Consider the following 19,974-nt stretch of genomic DNA (forward strand, 5'->3'; position numbering starts at 1 on the left):
GGAACCAGGAGGCCTTAGTTGGCACACAACAAGGCATCGGTATACACTAAAGGACATCGGCACATTGTACCGCAGACAGAAAAGCACGTGCTTTGCTACACAGAGTAGGACATCGGCACATAGTACCGCAGACAGAAAAGCACGTGCTTTGCTACACACAGTAAAACATCGGCACATTGTACCGCAGACAGAAAAGCACGTGCTTTGCTACACACAGTAGGACATCGGCACATAGTACCGTAGACAGGAAAACACATGCTTTGCTACACACAATAGGACATCGATACATTGTACCATAGACAGAAAAACACGTGCTTTGGTATACACGACAGGACATCGGCACGTAGTACCACAGACTGAAAAGCACGTGCTTTGGTATACAAATTACAACATCGGATGTTCTAACTGTCGACCGTATTGTACTAAATAAAGAATTGCTAATACAACTTGAGTGATATTTTGACATATATTATTCAGAAGAACAAAGATGTATACTTCTTGCCGTCTAAAAAATGTCACGACATTTTTTTATCTCTTGACAGAAAACACAGAAATCCATCGTTTTTTTTAAAATTAAGATATGACCACTTGATAATAAGGTTAGATAGTTTTGAATGTAAAGACAGAAGGAGTTAATTTGAGCTTTTCCTAAAATTAAAGAATACGTTTGAGATATAGAGTATTTACAGTTTGGTTGTAAAAATACACATGTATATATATTTATAAACTACATATCAATTGCAGTTGTAGTCCAGAAAGGAAACAGTAAAATCCCTTGATATCTAACTTGTGATAACTATGGTTACGAACTTAAAACTTCTCTAAAATTGCTAAAATATCACTAATTTTAACCCAGAACTACACTTTCATAGGAACTTATTTCTGAATACCAGTCAAAAAATGAACGACATCATCACGGTAACAAATCACTTAACCAGCAATTCCAATTAGGAACAAATTCACAAACATGAACACATGTGGGCACTTAGGAAAGGTTACTTCCTGTAAAGCTAGTTTTTGGTGTGTAGACACAGATTTGAGACTGCCTAAATAGTAATCTCCAACACCATGCAGATATTGTTCTGAAAAATATGAAGCCTACATATTCCCGAGGGCAACATGACTTTTCCAATTTTGCCAATTCTAAAGAGGATTGCTTTGAAAATTCTTAATAAAATCATTTAAAGATAATTTTAATGAACAAGAATATCATCCGTTGACATACATAGAAAGAGTACTGCCACAAAGAACTGCACTGGAGCACTAATTAACATAAAATATCAATAAGTACCACCAAAAGAGGCCTAGAACCCCTCACCTCTCATTACAGGCAATTTAGGGACCAGGCCAATCACGTGTTTTATCAGTTCTTACATAGGTACACAAAACAAAACATCGTGTAGGATTATTTGTTCAGTATAAATGATACTTTATAGACTCCCCAGCATTCGGTACACTCTTCAGGTAAAGTGCATTTTGTCTTCACTAATGGTATCACGAAGTAAACAGAAACTAGAACATAATAATATCACGTGGCACATTTTATATGATAATAACCTCCCCATCGTCATCATCTAGAAAGGAAGGAGAGAGATGAGAGGTTGAACCACTTCCACTGGACGAATAGGACTTCCTTGGCACAGGGCGGTGAACATTAGAAGACATAGTAGAGGGAATGGATCCTTGTTGTCTGGGACTACCATTTTGTTCTATTGGAGATACCGGATGTTGCAAAGGGACTATACTCTGATGTAACTTGTTGTCCGTTTGACCTGGTTCTGCGGCCGTATGTTTATTTTCTGTTGGGAAGTGTGCCATTGGAATTGGTCTTTGATGTGATGAAACAGTAACGGGAGGGTCGCTTATGTGTTGTGATAAATTACTTTCTGTAAATATACGGGGGACGCCATTCTTGTCAAATATCACTAAAGGACTTGATTGAGGAGCATGTCCTCCATTACGCATAACATTTTGTGGTGTTGGTACTGGATCTAAATATAGGACTGATTCACGGTTTTGATTGTTCGCCAACAGGTATAACTGATTCGGATTAACAGCATGGCTTACAGGTAGGAATTGGTTCGGTGGAACATGAGACGGATGGTTCTGTGGAACATTAGACGGATGGTTCTGTGGAACATTAGACGGGTGGTTCTGTGGAACATTAGACGGTTGGTTCTGTGGAACATTAGACGGATGGCTCTGTGGTAATGCATGAAGATACATCGACTGTAACTGCTCTGCTGAATGAGCATGTTGTGTGGGATAATGTAAATGTGTATTAGGGGAAAGAACTAATGGAGTATTAGAAAGCTGGTGAGCACTTATCCCAGGAAGAGTTTGAGGTCGGTCAGGCCTGTACACATTCCCAGAGGTTATCGGCAGTGGTATATTTTCAGGTGGCTGGGGTTGGTTTGCGCCCGCCTCTTCATCCAGCTCCAAGTAGCTCGGGGGAGGAGTTGCGAGCACGTCCTCATCAACCAAGGCAAGGTCTCCAGCTGTAACGTAAGTCAGATGTTTACGGTCTCCCAGACTTGAGGCACCAGAAGTATCTGACATTGCCGAACTGTTTTTCTCGGTAGCCCGACTTCCTCTAGAAGGAACACTACTGGCGTCACCTCCGGAACCGGAAGCTGATGATGAAGCCGTTCGTGGGACAGTTGGTTTTGTTAGATCAGGAAGACTCTGTACCACATCTGAATACTCAATTGAGGAAGACTGTTTGGTCAAGCTGCCGCTAGGCTTACCAAACGACCCATCCCTAAAGTCCCTTGAATTGAAATTATTCATTTCGAAACCTTGATTTGAAGTACCACGCGAGCTTCCTACTTCTTCGTACATATTATCCAAACTTCGCATGCTGGCAGTATGATGGCTTTGTACTGAAAAACATGAACAAAGGATAAATACAGAGATAGTTCATTTTATGACCTCAAACAAAAACACTGCAAAGCTTTTAAAAGAGTTTAGTATTTTTGGCTACACATCCAAATTAATACGTGGTCAATTTCTGGTGCTATTTGATATTGGTTGTTGATGAAAGTCAATCGATATTTTACCAAGAAAAGGAATACTTTTAACGAGCAAGAAAAACTCACGTCACATAATTTTATATACAATGTTTACAAACTTACTAGATGCTTTCTGAATGGACATTTCTCTATTGGTATTGTGTTGACGGAAGAGCAACAAAATGAGGAGAATAAGGATGACAAACATCAGCCCAATTACAACACCCATCACTATATTATCAGTTCTAATGGAGCCGTCTTCGGGGGAAGGTGTGGGAGTGACAGGTCTTTCTGTGGCTGGGACCATTGTCGTGTTGGGGGTAATTGGCGCAAACTGGCAGATACCCTGACACAAATCAGGTTTACACGTAGCCTCAACACCGCGGATTTGCAATGGCTGCCCAAACGAGTCGTAAAATTGTATCTGGTCCATTTCTAAATTGAGATGTCCCTCCTCACTATACATCCCAACCTAAAATGTTAAATAAAGCATCATTAAGATTGATGACATTCATCACCGAAACAGTAGCTTTATAAAATTCAGTATTTGCAGGTGTGTAGACTTACATCAGGCTAATATAATCTGGCGATACTCATCTTTTTATAGACTAATACAATCTAGCGATACTCACCTTTTTGTTGGCTTGTTTAATCTGTTTATACTCACCTTTTTATAGACTTGTATAATCTGGCGATACTCGCCTTTTTATAGACTTGTATAATCTGGCGATACTCACCTTTTTAATGACTTTTATAATCTGGCGATACTCACCTTTTTAATGACTTTTATAATCTGTCTATACTCACCTTTTTATAATCTTGTACATTCTGGCGATACTCACCTTTTTGTAATCTTGTATATTCTGGCAATACTCACCTTTTAAAAGACTTGTATCATCTGTCTATACTCACCTTTTTAATGACTTTTATAATCTGGCGATACTCTTATTTTTATAGACTTGTATAATCTGGCGATACTCACCTTTTTATAATCTTGCACATTCTGGCGATACTCACCTTTTTGTAATCTTGTATATTCTGGCGATACTCACCTTTTTAATGACTTTTATAATCTGGCGATACTCACCTTTTTATAATCTTGCACATTCTGGCGATACTCACCTTTTTGTAATCTTGTATATTCTGGCGATACTCACCTTTTTAATGACTTTTATAATCTGGCGATACTCACCTTTTTAATGACTTTTATAATCTGGCGATACTCACCTTTTTATAGCCTTGTATAATCTGGCGATACTCACCTTTTTATAGACTTGTATAATCTGTCTATACTCACCTTTACATAGACTTGTATAATCTGTCTATACTCACCTTTTCATAGACTTGTATAATCGGGCGATACTCACCTTTTCATAGACTTGTATAATCTGGCGATACTTATCTTTTCATAGACTTGTATAATCTGGCGATACTCACCTTCACATAGACTTGTATAATCTGTCTATACGCACCTTTTTATAGACTTGTATAATCTGGCGATACTCACCTTTTTAATGACTTTTATAATCTGGCGATACTCACCTTTTTATAATCTTGCACATTCTGGCGATACTCACCTTTTTGTAATCTTGTATATTCTGGCGATACTCACCTTTTTAATGACTTTTATAATCTGGCGATACTCACCTTTTTATAATCTTGCACATTCTGGCGATACTCACCTTTTTGTAATCTTGTATATTCTGGCGATACTCACCTTTTTATAGACTTGTATAATCTGTCTATACTCACCTTTTTATAATCTTGCACATTCTGGCGATACTCACCTTTTTGTAATCTTGTATATTCTGGCGATACTCACCTTTTTAATGACTTTTATAATCTGGCGATACTCACCTTTTTATAGCCTTGTATAATCTGGCGATACTCACCTTTTTATAGACTTGTATAATCTGTCTATATTCACCTTTTTATAATCTTGTACATTCTGGCGATACTCACCTTTTTATAGACTTGTATAATCTGTCTATACTCACCTTTTTATAATCTTGCACATTCTGGCGATACTCACCTTTTTGTAATCTTGTATATTCTGGCGATACTCACCTTTTTAATGACTTTTATAATCTGGCGATACTCACCTTTTTATAGACTTGTTTAATCTGTCTATACTCACCTTTTTATAATCTTGCACATTCTGGCGATACTCACCTTTTTGTAATCTTGTATAATCTGTCTATATTCACCTTTTTATAATCTTTTACATTCTGGCGATACTCACCTTTTTATAGACTTGTTTAATCTGTCTATACTCACCTTTTTATAGACTTGTATAATCTGGCGATACTCACCTTTTTGTAATCTTGTATATTCTGGCGATACTCACCTTTTTATAGACTTGTATAATCTGTCTATACTCACCTTTTTATAGACTTGTATAATCTGACGATACTCACCTTTTCATAGACTTGTATATTCTGGCGATACTCACCTTTTCATAGACTTGTATAATCTGTCTATACTCACCTTTACATAGACTTGTATAATCTGTCTATACTCACCTTTTCATAGACTTGTATAATCTGGCGATACTCACCTTTTCATAGACTTGTATAATCTGGCGATACTCACCTTTTCATAGACTTGTATAATCTGGCGATACTCACCTTCACATAGACTTGTATAATCTGTCTATACGCACCTTTTTATAGACTTGTATAATCTGGCGATACTCACCTTTTCATAGACTTGTATAATCTGGCGATACTCACCTTTTCATAGACTTGTATAATCTGGCGATACTCACCTTCACATAGACTTGTATAATCTGTCTATACGCACCTTTTTATAGACTTGTATAATCTGGCGATACTCATCTTTTCATAGACTTGTATAATCTGGCGATACTCACCTTTTCATAGACTTGTATAATCTGCCCATACTCACCTTCACATAGACTTGTATAATCTGTCTATACGCACCTTTTTATAGACTTGTATAATCTGGCGATACTCACCTTTTCATAGACTTGTATAATTTGGCGATACTTACCTGTTTATAGACGTATTTGTTGTCTGATTGTTGTTGTATGTTAAATATCGAAAGGCCCATGCAGCCGTTCCCATCTTCTCTGAAGAGTTTGAAGGGCTTGCCGTCGATCGCTGTAAGCTGAACGTTTTTGATAGAGTTCGTTAACTGCTGAGCAAATACTCTGTCAATAGATGAAGTTAAGCATTTGGGCGATACACTACATCCTTTCCAAATCGCGTTGACAGCATGACTCACGTGCATCACGCGCTGATAATCGCTTAAATAAGATGCAAAAGTCTGATTTATTCTAGCGGTCATTGGACACTCGGGTTTGCCTGTGTATTTCTTGTCAGTTGACCAAGGAAAGTCACATTCCAAGAGATTTTCCCATAATTTTTCTACCCAAGGTAGACCTGTATCATTCTTGGGCGAAATAGACATCAGATATGTCTGTAGGTGATGATCTGTGCGGTGCGTTGTGTCTGTTTGAAACACCAGAGACCCTCTACTTTTCGAACCCGTCTGTTGTGTGATGAGGTCTGGGTCTTTACCCCATGCCTCGCTGGCGATAAATACATACGGGTTATCGAAGTTGTCCAGCATCTCCTTGGCAACTGTAGAAATGCCGTAAAATACAACCACCTTGACTACGTTCTGCCTTAATGTCTGCTCAATCTGAGGATAACTCTGGTAGTTACTAGTGACCATTTGTTTGTCGATGATACATATTCCATTGTCACTAGCCTTCTGTTCAACATCCAGTATCCCATTGTACCCGTAGGCGTCATCCAAATAGATACCACCAACGAAGGAAAAATCCAGGCGGGTTAGAATATCAACAATTCCATCAACTTGGAGTTTATCGCTCGGAACAGTCCGGAGGAAGTACGGATAGATGCGTCTGTTGTCCAAAAAGGCAGAGGAAGCACCATAAGAGACCATAGGTATATTCAAATGTGTTAAAAGATCAGCAACAAGGAGAGTGACGTCACTCGATACAGCACCGACAGCAAATCGGACTTTAGACATGTCTATGATTTGTTCAGATGTCGATGTTTTATATTTTAGTGTTTTCTTTCCACTAAATAACTCTGTTAAGAAATTAGAAGTGTTCAGTGATGCATAACAGTCGTCAAATGCTAATCCCCCGATTCGTTTCCCGCCTATTGGCGATAACTGTTTGATAGTTTGTATAAAAGCTAGCGCTGTGACAATGGCCTGGTCGTCATCTCTAAAACCTCCACACCCAAAGTTACCATCGGCCTCTCGTATAGAGAACAATCCCAGGATAAGGATATCACCGTCCACATAAGCGAACTGGACCTCTTCTTCTTGAATACACGCATTACACTGGTCTTTACATATTGAGAACATGTCCTTTCCAAGATGGAGATTCGTTCCTGGATTTCCAATCTACAAAGTGAAATGAAAATGTGAAACGTAGTTAGATATAAAAAAAACACGTGAAAAATCGATGTACATATTTATTGTGTTTTATCATAATTTGTATAAAATGTTTATACTTTAAAACATGGTTATTATGAAACATAGAAATTGATATGTGTTTCAGGGACATTTTTATGATGTTTGCAGCAAGTTTTAAGTAGATTTAACTGTGTAAGTCACATAATGCAACTCTAATCACTCTAACAGCCCGATTTAGAACAGATCTAAGGAATACAAGAGATAGTTATTGCCCTAACGCTGTCAATAATTCCTATCAATTTAAAACTCATCACACTTGCTCACTTGATTAAAAATTCACCCCGCCACACCGTTTCTACCTTATCGAATATCACTCTGGTGTTGGTGCTGTTGTATTTGAAGAAGTTAACCATGGTTGTCCCGTCTATGTGGAAATGTCGGTCCACTGTCAGGATAGAAGTATCCAGAGAGGACAATTCCTGTGGTAAGAAGGTGGAACTGGAAGTAAGATTGATCGAAGTAGATTTTAATTTGTCTCGGACCAGTACATGTAAATTCTTTTTCTGAAGGTTAGGACACACACCAATCTCGTCCCCACAGTGGTCAGAGTGCACACTTTTGATGGCGGAGGCCAGAGCCAGGACGGCTACTACTGCACTAACCGAGTTGATATCCTGTTGGTAACCTTGCTCCAGGGCCTGTCGGTTACAGTTAGGTAAACAGTTGGAGTAAACTCTGGACTTGTATTTTTCAAACCAAGGATAGTATCTTCCATCGGGATCGCCACTTGATAATATATCAATAAAAAAATCTTTAAATGTGTTTAATTTGACAAAACCGTGCGGTGAAACTGCTACCAGAAATATATTTAATTTATCGTTTCTTTCCGCTGATGTCTGAATCATTGAGATAACCTCCGAATCTGTTTTGATATTTGCCAACATAATCCACTGTAGATTCCTAGCCTGTGTGCTCTTCTCGTCAATAATGCTCTGAATGATATGCCTGGCCGCGATTGTTCCTCCCAAATACACAACCCCCATCTTTTCATTAAGAGTGTGACTTTGTTGATTTTCCAGATAATTGATCAATTGTTTGACCTCAGCTTTCACCACGTTCACGTCGTCTGCATATTTAATAGCAATCTCTTTGATCCCTCCTATACAGACTTTTGTCTGTTTTCGTTGTAATTCAAATTCTTCAAGATAGAGTTTTCCAATGTCTTCGTCTGTATGCAGAATGACAATATAGTACCATCTCAATGTCTGCATCAGTTGATAAGCTGCCTAAAAATACACGAACGCAAATTTTATTTGATTATGACTGGTTTTGTTCTACAACATTCAACAATAACAATTATAGTAAAGAACATCTTGAACGTACCAACATGTTAAAAAACGGATTTCAAAACAATATCGAAAACTTTGAAGACAAAAAATATTTACAAGGAGGCTCATGAAAAAATACGAGGAGGATAAGACCAGATGTGTTCCGGAAGATTAAGCGCCTTCTGCTTCAACGTTAACACCAACCATGTGAAACTTGGTAATTCCAAGTAAGTGATGTCACGTTCAATGAGGTCTTGGCGATGATTAAACATAGTCGTAGTTAAGCTTACTTATATACAGGTAACAATACAGATAAACAATAGTAACATCAATTATAACAAAGAAGAATTAAAGTGTTCTAACAAGGGTATGGTATATGTGATTAATGAAGCGAGCAATAAGTGGAGAAATAATGAAATCTCACAACAAATAAAGGTCTTTCGCAGAAATCCTATTTATCACGAAAACATACACCATCAATTATGTTGATGTAATAAATTATATTTTTTTTACATTCGCATGCGTCAGCTTATTAGCGATGCCATCTAGAGAAATTAACATCCAGTTGATATTCTGTATGTCTCTATGTGTATATTCATGTGTGATAATATCTAAAGTTAAAGTAGATACAGAGATAGGTCAACTCTAAAAGCATGAGACTGGCTTGATTGATATGATTCATAAATAACCTGCTTGATTACACCTGACACTTGTGCAATGAAATGTTCAAATATAGAGCATTAGAAAAGGTTTAATTACTGCCGTTAAAGCGACAGAATTAAGCTCAGAAAAAATCCGATTGTCATACCTCTATAAACACAACCTAGTTCAGGAGTACCAGGTACCTGAATTGGAATATTTTTTTTTCAACATCAACTAAAGAAACTTGCCAATGTGCTGTATCTTTAAAGTGTTTAAATTTGTTACCGAAAAATATGCATTTATTTGACGATTTCACTCGTCAGGACGACGGAGTTGTACTGCATCACTTGACTGGTTCGCCTTAATACGGACCATCAGTGTCGTTAAGGGTCAAAAGTTTGCTGAAAATTATCTATATTTTATGCAAATTGTGTCATAGAATTTTTTTTAAAACTCCGTTGGGTATACCGACATAAATACATCCTGTCACCTCAGATTAAATAGTGAGATACAAATGCTTATTTTAGTCGTCATCACGTACCAGTACAATACTAAATATAGAAAATTCAATATCGGGTCCACTACTGAATGGTTGCTTTTGGGGGACTTTTTTGTTCAAGGTTAAAATAAAAATCGTAAAAATATATTATTTGGGAAAAAAATCTTAATGGAATTTAGTATATTTCTTGTGTGATATGAATTAAGATGTTTTGATACTCTTTAACATGTATATGGTACCTCCCGTGTTATTTATTTGGTTCTCATTATGAGAACATGACATTACTGTAGATTTACCTTTCCTGGTTCATTTCCTTCATACTTTTTACAGAGGTCTTTCGTAATCAAATCTTATAAAGATTTATTATGAAGAGTGAACAAAACTCACAAGTGAATAGCAGTTTTGAATATAAACATTTTAAATACAATACAGTATAGTCGAACAATAAATTAAACTATATCATACAGCTGTTTCGCCTTTCTATGACTCGTCAGTGATTCATCATACATCTGTTTCGTCTTTCTAGGACTCGTCAGTGATGCTACATTATATAGCTGTTTCGTCCATCTAGGACTCGTCCGTGATGCTACATCATATAGCTGTTTCGTCCTTCTAGGACTCGTCAGTGATGCTACATCATACAGCTGTTTCGTCCTTCTAGGACTCGTCCGTGATGCTACATCATACAGCTGTTTCGTCCTTCTAGGACTCGTCAGTGATGCTACATCATACAGCTGTTTCGTCCTTCTAGGACTCATTGCTACATCATACAGCTGTTTCGTCCTTCTAGGACTCATTGGTGATGCTACATCATACAGCTGTTTCGTCCTTCTAGGACTCATTGGTGATGCTAAGTGCCTAAATGATGAAACTCTGAGATTACTAAAGATTTTTTTTAAAAATCTAATCCCATAACTCAATCAATGTATGTTCTCTGAACCGGGCCACTATTCGACAAGTTACGGCAAAACTAGGGGACTAAACGTCCACCAACAAGTGTCTACCACCGGCAAGTGTCTACCACAGGCAAATGTCTTCCACCGGCAAATGTCTACCACCGGCAAGTGTCTACCACTGGCAATTTCGAAGATTGTACAGGAGACACACAAGTATCTACCATAGGCAAGTGTCTACCACTGGCAAGTGTCTACTACTGGCAAGTGGGCAAGTGTCTACCACTGGCAAGTGTCTACCACTGGCAATTTCGAATGTTGTACTGGAGACACACAAGTGTCTACCACCGGCAAGTGTCTACCACTGGCAAGTGTCTACCACTGGCAATTTCGAAGATTGTACAGGAGACACACAAGTGTCTAGCATAGAATATATTCATGGGCGTCTGCCGATCAGAAGAAAAGTAGTCAATCACATCAAATGCGTAAAGATACTAGTGTTATCAGAAACAACACTTTTTTACCCAACACAACTTTGCTTCGTTTTTATAACCATGTTTCTCTGCAGAGAATAATAACAGTGATTATATCCCTTTTTACTATAAACAGATATACATATCCTTGGTTTACTAGTCTCGTTAATGAAATTCCTTTTAAAGCTACATTTCATAGTATGTTAAGTGATCCGTGTAGCGACAATGTTTGGGAGACATAATATCTTGACTAGTTGTATTTCAGAAATTTGGTGGGAATGAGTAAAAAACATTAAACAGTTGTTTAAGACGCTGTCTTATTCCGTTCTTTTGCTGGACATTTCTGGGATGGGTTGTCGGATGAGGAAAGAATTGCAAAAATCATTTAAATTTTAGTAACAAAATAGAAAAATATATTTTTTTAAATGCAGAATAGGCTTGTCTTGGTATATATAAAAATTGTGGTTATTAGAGTCAGTGACCCCTAATGACTCGGGTTTTAAGTTACAGAGCCGTACAGTACATTAACGCAAATACCTTTACTTCTTCCTTTATGGACGGCACGGTAAACAGGATATTGTCTTTCATTTCCAAGGTCGGAGAACGCGCATGCCCACTAATGAAGGGAATGTTTCGTCCCACGATATCCGATAAGGCGACAGAAGATTCAACAGATGTCATAGCAAGGACTCCTGGAAGGAATATTAATTGATGATGTAATTAGAACCTTTCAGATGTTGTAATGATACTTACTTATGGAACCTAAATATATGTAACACTGAACTTATATGATACAGAATTGTTATGTGCTTTACGGGATAAACAACATGTTTATCAATTCCTCGAAAGTCACCATTAAAATACCACAAACGGTTTTTTGTATTGAAAAACTTAAAATGAGAGAATATACACATGTAGGTATACAAAATATATATGTAATATGCATATCAAGTGCATACAATTAAGACTAAACATAGACGTCATTGTCAACGTTGCTTTCATTGTCATGACGTCACTGTGCACGTCAACCGCTTCATGTTTTACCCAAATGTTTGACGTGACGTCATGATACACGATATCACCTACCTGTAAATGTTGATGTGCTTGATGACGTGATATCACACGACACAAGATCTGCTGGTTTTCCATCGGGAATGATATCGATGATGGCGTCGGTGGCCAAAGCGGGAAGTCCACAATCATCATAAATTTCGAACCCTGAAAAACAAGAAGAAAATACCAACATGTCAACATAATCATAATCTGAACTCAAATTCCAATAAAAGTAGGGCAACAAATGAGTTTCACGGAGCCTACTGAAAAACACAAGGAGAATAAGATCAGGTGTTCCGGAAGAGCAAGCTTCATCGACGACATCCGCCACGTAAACCTTGGTCAATCCAAATAAGTAATGTCACGTTCTCAAATGAGAAAAACGTATAAAACAAATGTTTACGTCTATGTTAAGTATTTAAGATATTATAATGTAAATTCCATTGATTACAAATTTTAACAACACACATTGTATATCGGGAGGTTATAATGAAACTTATTCTATTATTACTGAATAAATTAAGAATGATAATTATTGCAGCATTGACACGACAATTAATTAAAATTTCTGTATTCTTGTGAAAAATGTCTTCCTTGTGGCTAACGACATTTGTTATTGGGTGATATGGCGATAACAATGTCTACTCATCACCACTCCTTTGATTTGTTATTTTGAAGATTTAAGGTTGTAATGTGCACAGAAATCAGTTGATTACCGGGAAACTTTTTTCTGTGTTAAGAAAACTTGACACTTGATAAATTTACCATCCCTAGTTCAATATCATATTTACAAAAAAAATATTTAATGTAAAACATACACCCACTCCTATATTTTTTACCAAACAAGTTATACATGTAATTCTTGTACGTTCATTAGTCAGTAGTAATTAAAAACTAGACAGGTAAATTCCTACTTCACTCCTACACTAACTTACAGTTATAAGGACAATTAATGTTGCCCTCTAAAACACATCCGTGGTGGCGAAACCCAGGAGATGCTAGATTAGAACTATTTCGGCATGGTTCATTATTCTCCTACCGCTTGGAATGAAACTTTTAATCGGAAATTTAAAGAATTTCTGCTATCTGATGTAAATATTTTTTGTTTACTTTGTTATAAAAACCTCCATGTATAGTATTTATGTCACGCACCCTTACAATGTGCCACGGTGATGACATTCAAGGTGACCTCTACCTGGGGACATGACCTACTACTTAACATTCAAGTCTCTAATCGTTTGGAGTGTTTCTACTTGATGTCAGTAACGTAGTAAAAGACTGTATTTTAACCTTATTTTCATATCATTATCATAACCAAATTACTGTTTGATCTTTTGCCTTAAAATAAACTTTATGCCTGCTCTTGTAGACTGCATCTACCCGGTAAAATTACGAGTATTGAAAACATCTAATTTCATAACGGACAGGGAAATATTTCCGAAAGAGATTCTGATGACAACCTTAAAACTTTGACATATTTTTATTTTTCATCTTAAATATATATATATGTGTGTGTATGAACACTTGCTCAAAACGAGAGGTCTTGCAGTAATGAGTAAATAGTAGTATATTTATTTGAAACATCTGAAATTATTCTACATAATATTTTGATTTTAAATAGTGTTACCAATAAACTTAACATGACATAGATAAAAAATCCAAACAAAACAAAGCAAGAGAGAGGGGATGAGAGAGAGAGGGGGGGTGAGAGAGAGAGAGGGGAGGGTGAGAGAGAGAGGGGGAGGGGGAGAGAGAGGGGGGAGGGTGAGAGAGAGGAAGGGAGAGAGAGGGAGAGAGAGAGGGGGAGGGAAAGAGAGGAGGGAGGGAGAGAGAGAGAGGGGGGGAGAGAGAGGGGGAGGGAGAGAGAGAGGGGAGAGAGAGGGGGAGGGTGAGAGAGAGGGGGGAGGGTGAGAGAGAGAGGGGAGGGTAAGAGAGAGAGGGGAGGGTGAGAGAGAGGGGGAGGGTGAGAGAGAGAGGGGGATGGTGAGAGAGAGGGGGGAGGGAGAGGGAGAGAGGGGGGAGGGGAAGAGAGAGGGGAGTTGAGAGAGAGAGGGGGAATAGGGAGAGAGAGGAGGGTTGAGAGTGAGAGGGGGGAAAGATAGGGAGAGAGAGGAGGTGAAGGTGAGAGAGAGGGTGAGGGAGAGAGAGAGAGGGGGGAGAGGGGGAGAGAGGGGGGATTAAGAGAGAGAGGGGGAAGATAGGGAGAGAGGGGGGAGGGGGAGAGAGAGAGAGGGTGGGTTGAGAGTGTGAGGGGGAATGATAGGGAGAGAGAGAAAGGGTGGAGGGTGAGAGAGAGAGGTTGCGAGAGAGAGAGGGGGGAGAGAGAGAGAGGGAGGAGGGTGTGTGTGGGAGAGAGAGAGAGAAGGGGGAGGGGTGACGAAGGAAAGCATAGCAGAACATATCTAAGTATAGCATGGTATTGATACAAACATGTACGTAATTGTGTATGCAAGCGTACATTGAATTGTGAGACCAGCTATTATAAATCCAAACACCTAAGTCTGTTGTACACACTGCCTGGTGGTAACAGGGACAGGTATGCATGTATTATACCGAGTCTTAGCTAGGCTATACCAGGTTCTGCACAATAAAATCGAATAATCGTCATACATTTAACTCTCCGCTTTATTTTACTGGTCCATCTCCTAGAGACGAATATAAGCCATTCACAAAGGTTTAACCTGTGTCACAACACGTGCAGGACGCTTGTATTTTAACTGGAGAGCAATGATAATAGATTTGTTTATTCATTGATATTCTATTCGTTCTATAGAAGAGAGAATCAGACTACATTATCAGTATCATGTTACTTTGTAGGAACATCTGTTGTTGTTTACATACAATGACCTCAATCTCTAAGTTTTGACATTTCTTTAGATCAATTTTGGTTTTTACTTTAGTCGCCTTCAAGGTCACAAAAACCTTCGAAGTCCTTCAGTTTCACTTTTAGATATATTGATGATGTCTTGTCTTCAATGGCAGTAGATTTGTAGATCATGTCCATCGTATATACCCACCACAACTGAACATCAAGAACACGACAGCCTCTTCTTCATCAACTACATATTTCTATATTTTCCCACAATGAAATAAACATGGTGTCGTCGATGAAGCAGAAGAAATTGATTTTTATCATTATAGTGTTCACATGCTTGTAGTATCATATTTTTTATCGAAATTTAGACCCTTCGCATCGCTGACGAGTTTAGGATGAAACAGTGGTATGACGATGTTTAAATCATTATTTGTCTCTACTGCACCTAATTCTAAATGTGTACTTAAAACTTTTGTCTTTTGTAATATCTTGAATGTTTTTAGGAGAAAACAGAATGCAATTCTTACAGGACATTAGGGTCTGATTAACAGTGTTTCGTAAGTGTAACATAAGGAAATACCTTACTCATTCCACTGATAGCTTGGGTCAGAGGTCATCATATGACCTTGTAAAGGTCAAATAAGAATGACATAGGAGTAAGTATAAGTTGTTAGAACATTGTTTCCGTGTACATTAATCACGTGGGTATTACCATTTACGTTTAACTAGGAAGTGATGTGTTTTTAACTTCACCATTTGTGTTTATAGTGTCCTAACGCTGTATATTATTTAGTTTTAGTTATGTTCTCAGTGAGTGTTGTCTCCAGTAATAAATTTCTGTGTAAATGAACAAGGATTAAACAATTATATATATATATATATGATGTATAAAACCCTGTGTAATCTGTCACTGTCATATCATCCAGGAAAAGGATCGTGTAAATAAGGTCAGAATAATTGTACATTAATTGTCAATAAAAAATTACTTAAGTGAATAAGCAAATGTCTACATTATTGTTCAAATAACCTTATCTTTATTGAACGATACTGCTCTCGTTAATTTTCTAAATAAAAATTTCCACAATAGTTATTATAAATATCCATCGAATGGATTTTCATGTTTTTCTCAGATTTCTTTGACGTCATCATCCACCCAATCGTTCTTTCTTATCTCGATTAAATCTGCTGTAAACTTTATTTGTACTATTGTACCTGGAGACTGACCTACCACCACTAGTCACGTGATGGTTTACTTTAGATAAAATCTACGTCATTCACCAATAGACACAGCTTTTGTGGTTGAAAATATATTTTGTTTAAAACGGAAAACAAATGTTTATTTTTACAAGTGAAGTACTTACGTTATTAATTACGTCACAAAAGAAACTTCGGTGCTTTAATTTTCGTCGTAATATAACCCTTCTCCTGACACTGAACTCGTATCTATATTTATCTATATTTACAACCTTCTGATGTGTAGAATATCTTATTAAAAATTTACCTGAAAACTGAAAAAAAAACATCTGCTGAAAAGAATGTAATTTTTTTATCATTTCATGACTTCTGTCCTTTTAATGACATGTTTGCCATTCATGTCCTGTATTCTAGTATTCTGTCCATTATGGTTTAATGTAATTGATACATCATATGAATTTTTCTAGTAGTTTATGTCGTGTAGTTCTGGTCTTTATTATGTCAGTAATTATCAACTGACACATTTCTCATATTTTACTTACTCCCAACGTGATAGTAGTAAAAGGATATCACAACGACAGAAGTTTATTATATCCGTGAGAACGACAGAAAAATTAGGACGTAAATTACACTTCCTGATTGGGAAGATAACCGAATCAGGATATAAATATAGCTCAAAAATTGGCCGTAAACAGGTTTTCTGAGAATATGTTCTGTATCAGACGTAATTACCGAGTTATTAACATTATTCAAGAATTTGTGGTAAACATGTTTTCTGAGAATGTGTTTTAGGAAAACATTAATTCAGATGTGAGTCAGACAAAAGGCCACTTGACACAACCTGGAAAACGGAATTTGAAACGAAATTCTTTTTTAACAGAAACAGTGGACCGTAAAGTTTTTGTCAAATTGTCGAAACTATTTCTCTGACATAGGAAACAACCGTTTTCGAATGCTCTCAAACACCATTTCCTTTGATTGTTTCGGTAACTAGAATATTAGTACTATTCTGAAGAATGACGATTCCGAACAGGTAAATGAAATACTTGAAAACGATAAGGTTAGGACAGACAGGTTTTCAGGATAATTTGCAGACCTGAATTAGTTGTAGACGAAGCAGAAGACGCGCACTCTTCCGGAACATTTTTTATTGTTCTACTTGTACTTTTTTCTGGAGTCTCTATGTAAATTTTTCTTTTGTTTATATTTTGCCCTGGTGTCATTGGATTTGAATCATTGTTCCTTGTTGTTATGGACTTCACAGATAATGGCTGATTATCTGATGATAGATGATTAGGCAGAAAATTGTTACCATGTTACCATCTTTAACGTTATTCTTATTACTACAAACAAATGTGAAGTCCGTTAAGTGTGTCATGTCTTACACTTGTGAATGTTTGCTAGGAATGTTAGGCTTTACATTATCTAATGCCCTATCAAAAGGCATGCATTCGAGGTGAGAGCATTCAAGGAAGGACGAAATGAGGGAAGGAAAAAACGAGTGAGGGAAGGAAAGAAGGAAGGAAGGAAGGGAAGGAAGCCTACTTATGCTATAGTTGCAACAGCTGTTTGGTAACCATTTCTAGTGTCAGCATTTTTCCACGAAGGCCTCTAAACGACTTTGTAGAATCAACATACAAAGATTTGGAACATGTACATATTTACACAGAGACACGTAAAACAGCGTAGCAATGTCAGCGTTAGTGAAAAACGCTTTAAAAGTGCTGAGTGGTATTTAAATGGCGTTACTTCCACGTAAAATGGTGAATATAACACACTTTATACTTCGTCAGAGAGAAATACTGAACTAGTGTTTCGAATCTATATACTAGATTTGTTGAAAAAAATTCTGTGGTGGTGATCAGCTTTCAATTTACCAATACTTATCATATGTCACAACACAAGCACTGAATATGTACAGTGTATATATACATTAAAATCTATCAAATTGATAAACTGCATGCTTGTCAGTCATGTTATGAACTATAGCCTGCCCGCTTTCTTAAGTTGAGTGTATGCAAATAGTATTTTTAGGTACATATATGAATACTGATTGATTTGTAGCCCAAATAATGTCGAACCTCTTGTCGGATTTAGTTTTAGAGAGTTGTTTATATACGGTAATAGAGGTTAACCCAGGCGTGTAATAGGAAGTGACTGGGTGGGGGTAGACTTACCCAGAGGTATCCCAGGCATGTAATAACTGTTCACCAAATTTGTAATCCATTCGATGGCCATCGCGGTCTGGAACCCCTGGGGCGATATGTTCCCGCAATATCTACCCGCGAAAGTCTCGTGCATGTTCGCAACGATCGCAATGTTGAATGTGCCATTAGTGGAGATGGTTCTGTCCTTACAGTGGCCGCCCGTATACAGACACTGGTTAGAGGCCAAACACACGACGACATTCGTCCAAATGTAAACAAACCCATAGAACCAGCACATGACGATGGGCGTGTCCGTAATCCCTCCAACTAATAATACTGGTTGAAAACACACTGACCAATGTTGGTCATTTCACAATTCTTAGAAATTTAGTGCCGACTTTGTATCACTATCCTCCGGCCTGGTTTAAACGTTAAGTATTACACATCACGTGGCTCCAGGTGTATCATTTGTCAGGTAACACAGCATGACGAAGGTGAAACCGTAATGGCACATAGTTGTACACATCATGTATATCATGATGTCACATTGGTACAAATACAGGTCCGTCTGTCCGAGTGTTTAACACCGAATAGAGAAGCCTGGAACAGGAACATAATGGACATTTGAATACTCAATATTTCCAAATAATGTTCAACACTCTGGTTTACACAGGTATGTCAAGGTCGACTGGCTATATACTGTCATTACTAATCTCAGGTAAGCTTTAACGAAAACTAGGTGTGTACACGCGTGTTCACTGAAGCGGAAACAGTTATCTTAGCATGATAACCTGCATTGGACAGTGAATAGTTTGAAAAATAACAGTATATCAGAGTAGTCACGCATGTATACATATATGTGATGAACAAGGTCAAAGTGAGCGGAGAAACTAAAAGTCACAGGGACTTTAGATGTTGTCATATTTCCCGATTATAGAAAGCAATACTAAGGAAATTCATCTAGATGATCTATCAATAAAAACGGTGAATCGGTTTTAGGGATAAACACAGTTGGTGTCTCCTTCGTTTATTTTCTTGACGTATCGCTTAATTTTTTCTAAACATTTGACATGTCGTGTGTTGTTTTGTGCCTAGTTAGATTTTATGTTTCGTTGGTTGTTGTACAAGGAAACACAATTTTTAAACCTTTTATACATCATACATTTGATCTAGACCAGAAGCCGACCAACTGATAAAGACTGACACACAAAATGTGAATCTGTATCCACAGGGAGACTGGTATCTATGGCGTAAAAATAATTATACAAACAATGGTTAAATCCTACAGAGGTATACCGGAGTGTAGGAAATGTGATAAACGCTGCGAACCTGAGTGGTATTCAACGTACAAACAATGGTTAAATCATACAGAGGTATACCGGAGTGTAGGAAATTTGATAAACGCTGAGAACCTGAGTGGTATTCAACATACGGGAAATGTAAGGTGAATTTATCCGGAAAACAACAATAATCGTGTCACACCCCTTAGCAGGGGTATACCGA

The 19,974-nt window shown here is 37.5% G+C and overlaps 1 protein-coding gene across 1 annotated transcript; it reads right to left on the minus strand.

The window, feature by feature from the left end:
* Positions 1 to 1,542: 1,542 nt before the first annotated feature.
* Positions 1,543 to 18,769, minus strand: LOC132543442 (uncharacterized). The gene is made up of 7 exons (XM_060206942.1): positions 18,502 to 18,769; positions 12,349 to 12,480; positions 11,800 to 11,954; positions 7,787 to 8,713; positions 6,024 to 7,415; positions 3,135 to 3,483; positions 1,543 to 2,882 (listed from the first exon to the last, which is right to left on the minus strand). Exons 1-7 carry the CDS (start codon positions 18,767 to 18,769, stop codon positions 1,543 to 1,545), a joined length of 4,563 nt encoding a protein of 1,520 aa, XP_060062925.1.
* Between the last annotated feature and the right edge of the window lie 1,205 nt (positions 18,770 to 19,974).

This window comes from Ylistrum balloti, unplaced genomic scaffold, assembly GCF_031769215.1.
Source record: "Ylistrum balloti isolate Yb309-2 unplaced genomic scaffold, AGI_CSIRO_Ybal_v1 Utg369756, whole genome shotgun sequence".
Taxonomy (NCBI): domain Eukaryota; kingdom Metazoa; phylum Mollusca; class Bivalvia; order Pectinida; family Pectinidae; genus Ylistrum; species Ylistrum balloti.

What these genes read in the sequence shown, in the direction of transcription:
- LOC132543442 (XM_060206942.1), bottom strand. Translation starts at nt 18,769, where the DNA reads ATGTGCTGGTTCTATGGGTTTGTTTACATTTGGACGAATGTCGTCGTG. An exon ending in CATGCCTGGGATACCTCTGG is followed by an intron (nt 12,481 to 18,501) that starts GTAAGTCTACCC and finishes CTTGTTTTTCAG; the next exon opens with GGTTCGAAATTTATGATGAT. An exon ending in CCATAAAGGAAGAAGTAAAG is followed by an intron (nt 8,714 to 11,799) that starts GTATTTGCGTTA and finishes GTGTATTTTTAG; the next exon opens with GCAGCTTATCAACTGATGCA.